At 42.0% G+C, this 10,824-nt stretch overlaps 1 protein-coding gene across 1 annotated transcript; it reads right to left on the reverse strand.

The window, feature by feature from the left end:
• Positions 1 to 7,671: 7,671 nt before the first annotated feature.
• APELA (apelin receptor early endogenous ligand) lies at positions 7,672 to 8,300 on the reverse strand (the record flags this gene model as incomplete). The annotated part of the gene is made up of 2 exons (XM_080632744.1): positions 7,672 to 7,760; positions 8,225 to 8,300. The coding sequence occupies 2 exons, from the start codon at positions 8,298 to 8,300 to the stop codon at positions 7,672 to 7,674; spliced, it is 165 nt and encodes a 54-aa protein (XP_080488870.1).
• Between the last annotated feature and the right edge of the window lie 2,524 nt (positions 8,301 to 10,824).

The following is a 10,824-nucleotide window of genomic DNA, read 5'->3' on the forward strand; positions in this document are numbered from 1 at the left end:
AAAGGGGAGTTTCCCATCTGGGTAGGGCACTCTCCTACTCACCTTGAACACTTTCTACCAGTTGGTCATGGTAGGGCTATGAAGAGTTGAGTAGGGGCTACCAGAGCATGGCAAGGACAGCGCACACTGGGAAGTGTGTCAGCTCTCAGGCCCTTGCTGGCATCGTTGCACCAGATGGTGCAACAACAGCCCCTGCTGCACTCTGGAGGCAGGTTACTACCAGCAGCTCCTTGCCTGGGCACAGAGTGCATGATCATGCTACTTGCTTTGTATGATGTCAAGGCAAAGCAGTGTGGTGTGGCATGCTGGGTGTTGTAGACTTGCTCAGTGGTGGACACCTACCTCTTCCTGCCAGTGTGGTCTGGCCTGTGGCTGAGCTTATCAGTCTACAGTGGGGGGTGGTGGCAAAGCTGATAAGGGAAACTCAATATGCATGGTGGTGCTCAAAATGCAACATTTAAGGGACCAATATCTGCTGTCCTGTAGGTAAGAGAAAGCTCAGTTGCAGCCTTGCTGCATCTGATGTACCACAGCTCTGAAACTGGATGCAGAGTCCTAATTTTTCAGATTATGTTGCATCTTGCTTACTCTGCTGGTACAAGCTTAAGTGCTGAGTGTAGCAGGGGCCAGTGCTGCCTGACCAGCTCCAAAACAACCCATGGCCCATCATCAGTGTTGCACCTGGGGTGACTGTCCCTGCAGCATCAGTACCTGATCACAGATTGGATCTTACTCTCTAAAGTAAAATCCAGTGTGCTGCATGCTCAGAAAGCAGTAAAGCATTAGGTTCAAATTTCATGTGAGAGAAGGGGTAGGGGAAGGAAGTATCATCTTGTGAACTCTGTGTGTTCTGCTGGAAATCAGTGTTTTGCTAACTACCAATGCAGCCTCTCAGGCATGGCACACCTGCATGTATGAGAATATAAGTAAACAGCTGAAGAAATTGGTGATGCTGTTTATGTAACTATAGCTGCTGAAATGCCATAAATATTTGCAGGTCTGTGGTCTTGGTTGCAATCCACTAGACCATACCATGGTTGAAAACAAAATGAAGAAGGAATGTTTCCCAGTGTATGTTGCAACTGTATCTTAAAATATAAACCCTTTGGGTTTTTTTATTATTATTCAGTTTGTAGGAAAAACAATGTAGATGTTTTTCAGGTTAGAGAAAACTAGTATTTCACACCACCTAAGAAACAAAAGACTTGGGATTACCCCCTATATGTTCACATTAGGGCTTTTTTAATGATTTCTACATGAAATGCTGAAACAAAAGAAAAAAAATTGTTATAATCTTTTGTGAATGCTCATGATGTATAAGGGGGGGAAAATGTCAGTATTTGTGGGCTTTTATTCTGAATAACTCATAGGGGAAATTATTTATAAGCACTTTAGTGTTTCACCTTGAAGGAAATCATTAATTGTAAAAGACTTTAACAGGATTTTCATGCTTCAAGGTTCTGCAACAATATGCAGTTAAGCAGGCTTGCCCCGCTGAAGGTCATTCTTAATCTAAAAAGGAAAGTTGCATCAAGGACTAAAGGTATTTGGCAGACAACAGTCTAACCTTGAGTTAACTCCAGATGCTTAAAAAGCATCCTCAGCTGTTGGAATGAGTTGGGCTTTTAGGTGTTATTACTAACTGAAGATACAGGTTGTGCTGTTGGAGTGTTTCCCACTTTGCACAAATATTCTGCAGCTGATCACCAGCAAGAAAGATAAAGGTCATCATACTAATAAGAGATCAATATGCTAATTGTACTGTCTGATTGTAGTCAAACATTTGAAACTTATTTACCATACTAATGCTTTTTCTGAGTGATGTTGATATACATCTTATGTAACCCTTAGCAAAAATTGGCTTTGTGTGTACAGACACCAAGATATTTATAGCATACATATATGGCGTAAGGGAAATATTTCCAGTCTTTATTCTTCTATAATTTCCTTTTTTTCTATACTGGAAAGGGAAGAGGTGAATTGTTTATTATCCTTTGGGAACGCACTAATCTGCTGTTTCTCACCACAGCCTTACATTTGCTTCTCTTTCCTGTTGACCTGCTGTTACATCATTTTGTATTTCACTCTAAACCAGCTAATATAATTTAAAAAAGACTTAATGAAACTGACTTTCAAATAAATTTACACACACACACTTAAAAACTACAAGACAGAGTAATTCTAATTTTCAGAAACTCACATTTTGCCTTTTGGAGCTTGAGGTCTGAATCTACCTGAATCAAGTCTTGATTGTTTTGATTGCACCCATGCAAGCATCAATTCTGATTTTCAATATACAGCAATTTGTACAAACATTCTTTTAAATGTACACTCATGTGCACAGGAAAAGTTCAGTTGGTTCAGCTGTTGTAGCACTGTGTTCATATGCTTCATGTTTATGTAAGTAATCATACTGTTATCATGGAAAATTGCTTTTACCAGATGAATTAAATGAAAAGGGCTAGTTTGGCAACAAAGTCAAAAGCAAGTCCAGCTCAGCTGAAAACAAGGTTCTTTTAACTTAAGTGGGAGCAGGACTTCAATGCCAGTGTTGTGGTGTGCTGTAGTGGCAACTTAGCACTTAAATTTATTTACAGTGTCTAACAACCGAACTACTGCATGTTTTAGCTTCTGCTACCATTCAGACTACTATACAGTTTTTTTTTTTCCTCCTGTAATTCGTAAGAACATCCAGATTTCAAGATTTAACAGAGATAATTCAAAATCTTGCTTATTCAAGGCATGAAGACAAAATATAGTCTGGGTTCTGCTGTGATACTGTGGGGTCATGATACTGTTGGGTCATGATGCTGTGTTACAGCATGATGTGATTACACCAACCAGTAGTTTTAAACCAAGTTCTTTCTATATAGTTTTTACCAGAATTTCTTATTTTAGTAAGATAAAAAAGTCAGGAAAAAGTTTCCATGAAAACTGCTGTTTATTGGTGTCAGAAATTAAGAAAAATGCTTACACACCAATTCCATATAAATCTACAGGGAAACTAGACAAATCCTACATTTTTCTCTTGCTGCATTGACTTTGACAGCCAAAGAATATAAATTTTGAAAAGTATAAAAAGTTTGTTTAAAGTAGGATGTTATTTGAAGTGCATACCATCTTTTTACAAAATATGCAGTCAACCAGCTCGTTGATAAACTTATCTATCAAAAATGACAATCAATGCCTTTTTCAAAGATTTTATGATATCAGCATGTCTAAAAAGAACAGACATTTAAAATAATTTTGTAGACTGACAATGGGCTTCTTAGGGCGCTTTGGTACTTGTTTTTACATCTGTACAGGAATGTGCATATATAGCTCTTCACTAAGATACATTATGCTTTTCATATGATTTTATCAAAGTTAACTGAATTATGGTTAAATAAAATATCCAGTGCCACACTAAATCCATATACTCATTTATAGCTGTTAAAATAGTTATTCTGCCTTTCTCACTTTCTCGTACTCTTTACCTGTACTTCTAAACAGATAGCCATGGATACATATGAAAAGCCAAGTGAAATAATAAAAAAAAATTAAAATTAGTGGTAGTTGCCTCTGACTTTGGAAAACTGGTTTGTTGTTTGTTTTTTTTCCTCAAAACTCCGAAGGTTTATCTGCAGGACTGTCGGTATAGATAAGTTTGAGCATCTTTTCATGATTTCCTAGAACTCCAGAATAAGGTGTGATGTTTGGGGATTTTGTGTGGGGGTGGTTTTTTTGGGTTTGGTTTGTTTTTTTTTTTCTCTCTCTATACAGAAGCATTTGAAACTTCTGTTAAGCTCTGCCAGTCTGAATCTGATTCAGGTTTCAAGTTCTTAGAGACGAGGGGTTAGGTACAGGCACTGATCAGAAAGTTTCAGCTGTCTGCTTTTCTTGATTGCTGTTCTTATTAGAAACTATGTTGCAAGACAAAAATCTGATACTGGACTTAAACCATTGCACTGCTGATCTTCACTCATCTTTATACAACTTATAAAAAATGTGAACATTGCAATGCTAGTGTTATGACTTAAAAACCTGGGTATGACTTATTTCAGATTTGGTTTAGTTCCGCTAATGAAAGGGCTGCCGTGTTTTCCTTTATATGCAGGTTTGGAATTTCTGGTGATATAAAAACATGCAAAATGTATATTTTTGAAAACAAACCATAAAATAAAAGCTCAGTGTATTTTTGACCTCCAGTACTGAAAAGAACAGCCTGTTTTCTGTTTGAAGTTCTCATTCATTGTAGTGCTGTGTTCCAGATATCCCATTCATTTAAATTACAGGAATAGAGTACTACACAACACTGGGGTTCACCAAACAAAGGTTTCTTTTCAATGGTCTATTTTTATGCTCTATTTATAATACTGTTGTGGGTATTTTAGGAAAACTACTATTAAGCAAACAGTTCTGTAGTTCTAAATTTTCAAGTATGCTTCAGCTGTCTGGTTTGGCAGCCCAGTTTAAGAAAACAAACGATAGGCTTTGCAGTAACAGCTCATTAGACAGGAAGGTGGGCTTGACCTTAAGGCCTGAGTTGAGGGATACAAGTTATCAAAGTTTTGCATGACCCTTGGCTAATCTCTTATCTCCACATGCTTCAATTCTCTATCTATAGAATGCGGGATAATACTTTCTTCACTTTCTTACATTGTAAACTCCTACTATGCTTACTATACATGAAGCCAGTGGAACCAGTAGTGTAGTGATGACTTTGGTACTATTACAGTAATACATTCTACATTGTTATTAAGGCAATTCCATAAAGATGTAATGTTAGCTGTAAAAATATAGCTGTATATATTATTAATATATAAAAGTATAAACAAAAAAAACGGACTTTCGCAGTTCTGTGCTGGAGTCTGATGTTTCACTTTAAATGCTGTCCTATACACAGCCTGAATTAAGTAGTCAACAGCACATCCAGTTTCAGTCTGAACACTATAGACCATCAAGAGTCCCTTTTTACAGATCCTTCTTAAAGCCACTGAAGATCCACCTCAGGTACCTGATGTTTGATTTGGTCTTCAACTTTCAGTATTCCTTATCAGAGCCAAGGAATTTATATGGAATGTTTCAGCCAGGTAAGTTTCATGTACATCCTCCCATCACCACCCTCCATTTCTGCCCCCCCCACTTCCTAAGGTGTGAGCCAGGGCCTTCCAGGTCTTGCAGAAGGTGGCAGACAGGACTGCTGAAGACAGGACTGCAGTGGCTCTCTCAGGTCAGCTGTTGTTGATCTGGACTGCTGACTAACTTCTCCATCGATTTAACTGTTGCTCCTTTAAAATGCTGAAAGCCCATTATGCAATTGCTGGAGAAAAAATTGAAGGAAAGAAATAGCCATCAGTGAGAGATTTAGTAGTCTAATGTCTCATGCAAAATAGAAAATAATATTTGTGAAATACAGATGAAATTTGGGGTAATGTTTATTATTTGGGAATTTCAGCTGAAAATGTTACGAGAAAAGAAAAAAAAGCCAAAAGCAAGAAGGCTTCTAATGTAAGATTATCTTCTATTTCTTTCTTTGTCCCATGTTTTGCCTATGTAACTGATGAAAAATCAAGTTCGGTCCTCTCATTATTTAAAATGTTGTGAGAAAAAGAGCTATGCTCAACCCAGTTTCCAACCACCTGTTGAAATTCAGGCTTAAGGGCCCATCCTGTTTGCATCTGCAAATAGCTTTATCCATATGTACAACTCCATTGAGATCAATAAGATTACTCATGTGAGTCAAGTTACCCAGGCATGTAAATATTTGCTGAATTAGGACTAAAACTGGAAGGGAATGTAAACGTAGGTGGTAAATCTTACTTAAGATAAAGGAGCTGAGCACCCACAGTGACAACTGGAGTTAAGAGAGTTAGTTCAGGTGCCTGTCACCCCTTACTCTCCAGTCAAGCTTTATGGGTTTCTAAACAGCTTTATAAAGCAGAATTATCTTTAACTACATGTCCACAGCATGTTGTCCTGGGTTCAGCAGTAGCAGTCAGTAGACTGCGTGGTTCTAATTTACAGTCTGGGCTTAAACCACGACACATGAACTAGTAAGTACACTGTTTTGCCTTGTTTTGCCTTGCCATTGACTTTCTTTACAAGAATTTGGCTCCCTGTGGAAAAGGAGATAACACTGAAAATATCTTTTGTTTTGATACACTCTGGGAAAAATTATTCAAGTATAAGTGCACATGTACTATGCAGCTACTGCAGTCACAGGCCAAATGCATTATATGCGGTTGCAAAGCACACTAGAAAAAATGTAGATGCTTTCTTCAGCCAGTCTCCACATTACAGATGCTGAACCGGAGGAATGGGGGTTAAATTTACTTTTCTTAGGAACTGAAGCAAGCCATTCAGAATCAATTCAAGAAATCTCTGGGCCTAAATTCCACCGTCCCTGTCATTCAGTCTCTGCATGCTGAATAAATTGATCTGATTGCTTATCTTTTTAGGTTTATGCTTAAACTGATGAGGGAATCTCATTTAATCTGTCTCTTTCTGAATTGACTGCAGTGAGGAGACACGGCGTTCAGCAGTAAAGCATCCTTGTCATGTACCTCTTTCTACCTGCAGGTCCATTCTGCCACTCACTATGCAGCCCATCTGAGATTAAATTTAAGATATGGTAATCTTTTTTCAGCCTCACAAACTTGCCAGTTTACCATCCCGTATGCATATTCCACGTGTTTACTGGCCAGCACTCTGGGGCGGAATGGTACCTCTTTGAATGGCTCTTTTGGGAGTGGTGTGGGCTCTTTCCACCAAGGCAGTTTATGCATTGACAAGATTCTTGGTATAGGGTTGTTAAAAGCTTGACTTTAGTCTCCTTTTCACTATTAACTGCTTCATAAATCAAAACATCTGGGTCCACAGAGGGCAGGTTCTGGCGTCGTGTATTTACAATGCTGTCATGCCTGGGGCTACAACATTATTTTAATACATAATGAGTTTAGAAGATGCAAAACTACCAACTGCATGTTTTATTCATTCTCAAATTGCAAGAGCGCCTAGGTTTCCTTTTGATGCCTGCTCTATTTGCATATGCTACCTGTGTTCTTCTACAGCTACTTAGTATTTGAATGTATATGCCCTCATCAGCTATAAAGCATTAATGTTTTGCACTTGTATAGCCTTTCATCTACGGAGCTCAAAGTCTTGCTGACAATGAAGAAGAATTACAGCCCCCTTTGAAGTGGGTGAATGCTACTACCTTCATGTTACTGACGGGCAGAGTGAGGTGACTTCACCCTGCATCCAACACAAGAGCCGGAGCATCTTCTGTAGCTACTGCCTTGTGCAGCCTTTACGCTCACCACCAGCTTTGCTGGCTACCTTAAGCGCTTGTGGGGCAGTAATTCGTCCTATTTAGCGGATCGGGCTGTTTTGTACCAGAAAGGGGAGGCGTTAGCGCGGTGAGAGGTAGCCGGAGAGGGGAATAACGGGGCTCTGAGGGGAGCGACAGCCCTGCGCTCCACCGTGCGCCTGTCCCAAGCCCTGTGCTCAAAGCAAACGGAAGCCGAATGAAATCACGGCCCTGGCTCGGCTTGCTTCGCCAAGTGCCTCTTAAACCGTTCCGAAGCGCAGGTGTGAATTAGGACACGTGCTCGTTGCTGGGAGAGGAACGCTTCGCAGGACGCGAGGCCCCGACACGCGTGTGTTACCTGGGCCAGGCTCCGGCGGGGCTCAGGGGAAGGGCACCCTGGAGTGGAGCGGCACGCAGCGCCGGTGGGAGCAGCCGTGCCGGTGGAGCTTCCTGCGCAGGGCCAGGTTGGCTGCGGAGACAGGCAGGGAGGGGAGGAAGGAAAGCAAAGCGTGAGGGGGGGGGTCGCCGGCAACCTGTCCCGGTGATCGCGGTGCGGGGGGCAGCGGCCTTACCCTCGTCGGAACAGTGCCCGCCCCGCTTCTCCCGTGCCGACACTGTTTCGCGGCAGCAGGTTTGCAACAGTTGCCTGCCTTGAGTCCCAGTTTCTCTCAGCCCACCCCAAAGTTTCCAGACTCCCCAAGTCCTCAGATACATCTCTCCATCGCCTCACTGTGAATACAGAGATGCCGGGCACACAGACCGAGGCAGCAAAAAACGCGCGGCAGCGGAAGCCAGGCGGATACAAACTCGCTCCGAAGGGCAGGAACCTCGTGTTGGATGCGGTTAGAGACACGCCGGAGGTGCTCACGGCAGGCATGAACGCTACTGTGCCCTCCTCCGCCCAGCCCATGCGGCTCCGCTGGTGCTCCTTACCTGTCCTCTGTCCGTCGGCAGGCAGGAGGCTCGCCAGGAGGAAAAACACGATACACAAGAGCAGCCGGAGTCTCATGCCTGCGGAGACGCACTCGGAGGCTCTCTCTGTGTGTGTATGTATGTACAGGCGGAGAATCGTGAGAGGCAGAGGGGCAGCCCTTTCCTCGGCTTGACCACACAGGCTGTGGCGGGCTAGGAGCCGGGCGGCAGAGCCTCGTCCAGCGACGTTAATGGTCGGGCAAGAGCAAGGCTTCTGCGCTGCACCGCGGCTAGTGCCTCTCTCTCTGCCCTTCTTCCTTTCCTCTCTTTTCTTTGTCACTCCCCCTTATTTTCCATAAGCAAACAGCGCAGGAATGAACAGTCCGTGTAAACAGTAGCTGCTGTCAATGCACTGGGGGCACGGAGCCTCCTGAACAATGCACTGACTCCGCTTTAAATTCCACCCAAGCAAGGAGAATAAAACCCAAAACAACATGTAAAACAAGCCCCGGTGTTCCCTCCCCCATTTGCAACTGTTTAAACTCTGCATTGCCCATATTGGTCCCACATGCAGAAAGCAACGGCAGCGGCAGGAAGTCCCCGTATGCCCCCCCTCGGTGTGTCCCCCGGGGGGGTTGGCAGGCCCCCAAGCTCGGCACTCCCCGCAGCCCCAAGGCTCTCTCTCTTCTGTAAACTAGCTGCGAAGCGGTGGCTATTCAAAGTAAAACTGGTAGCAGTTAAGGCTAATGGGTGCCTTTGTACCGTCGAGCATTTTTGAAGGATCAGAATATTCCGGAATTAATTCGCGAGCTTGTTTTCTTTTTCCTTTTCTCTTCACCAAGTCAGGTGAAATACAAGTATTACACGATCTGTCACGGCAGCGCCATTCCGGGGAGAGCAGTTTTGGAGGAGACATTACGTTTTCATAACTCACCTGTACATTGCGTTATACTAGTACCAGCTCACGGCGAGAGCTGGCTTTAACAAACCGCGCTGAAAACAGCTGGGGTGGTAACAGTGCAGATGTGCAAGACTGAAGAGGAGACAGACAAGCCCCGCGGAATGTGTTAGCAGCAGGGATGGGTTTGAAATCCAGTGAGTTACCGGCATCAGCTAAACATCGACTGGTCCTTTTCTTATTTTCAACCTGCTGATTTCTTGGGATGGAATAGCACCCAGTGGTTTGGAAAGCAAAAATTTGTCCCTTTCTAAAAAAATTTGTGTTTTGAAATACACAGGAAAGAGGTCATTTCTATATAGATTAAATACTACTGTTATTAATAGAAAAATATCATCGAAAGCCATCTGAAGTTCGTTGCCAAATTCCTTAAAAAGTAGAATGTATGTGATTTTTTAAATTCAATAGCCTTTGTATTATTTTTTTGCCCTGTTGTGGGTTTTCCCATTTTCTTTAAAATCCTATTTAAGTCAAAAGTCACGCTAGTCCCTCCTCATAGAGTTATACGTCATTACTGGGTTACTTGGTTAGTCTAGGTAAAGTATGCCTGTATGAATTGAATGCATGATGTGGAAATCGTTATTAAATGTTACTTTAAAATGATGTCAAGACTGCTGAGGAAGATGTCCAGGCGAAATAGTAACAAAGGATTTACTCCACTGGTTGATCACATTGATCTGTCATAGGCAGCACACGCTTCCCAGTGCTCATCTTTACAGCATGGTGGTCATTGTGTTTTCTCTGTGTGATCTCTGGCCTTTGGACTAGACTTTAGTTTAATATTGATGCTACTAGCACAGCTGAAATCAGGGTCCCAAGGTGCCAGTGACAGAATTATCCCAAAGAGGGTATCATTTCAAATAGAAAAGTGATGAAGAAAAATGGTGTGGCCAGGTCCCACAGCGAGTTTGTGACAGAATCAGGGTTATGTTCTCAATATCCTAAATCTTCCTCCAGTTCCACTGGAACACCTTTAGGGATGTGTTTGATGTTGATCATGGATGAGAATGTGCTAGTGACCTTGTTCATATAGCCCTGAAAATGACGTTGACTTCCTTTCAGCAGTGAGCTATATTTGAATTCAGACTCATAATTTTAAGGTGAACAGTAGTATAGACTTCAAAGTGATAGGGACTCTGTAAATAACTAAAAGGGCAGAAAGAATGCCTAGGCTATTACTAGTCCCTCAGGCTATCTAGGGCTCTTTTGCATTGTATGTGGTGAAGTTTACAGGCATTCTGAGGAGACATTAAATTCTAAGGGAATTGAGCAAGATGCAGTACTTAAGTGTATTTTTTTTTTTCTTACTTTAGCTTCCTATGAGCTCTTCATTCCACAGTTACTCTGTGCAGAAGTTTACAAAGTTTTGGGCTTTTTACTAGTGAAATCCAAGTCACTGTAAAATGAGCATCACAGATTTCTTGTAATTTTCATGTATGCTACAGTAATGAGCTGATGCTTATTCACTGAGGAAATCTCTGAAATGTTTTACAGTCCCACTGAAATACATTCAGAATTTGAAGTTCTTCAGCAAGCAGCTTTCCTTCAGGTACTTGCTTTCATGTGGCATAACACTTACTTGAAATTAGGCAAAGAACAACTAGGCAGAATGCAGTGATGTAATGGTTCTGCCCTTTCCACAGTGTTTGCTGGTGGTTTCTGT

This window comes from Psittacula echo, assembly GCF_963264785.1.
Source record: "Psittacula echo genome assembly, chromosome: 1".
NCBI lineage: Eukaryota > Metazoa > Chordata > Aves > Psittaciformes > Psittacidae > Psittacula > Psittacula echo.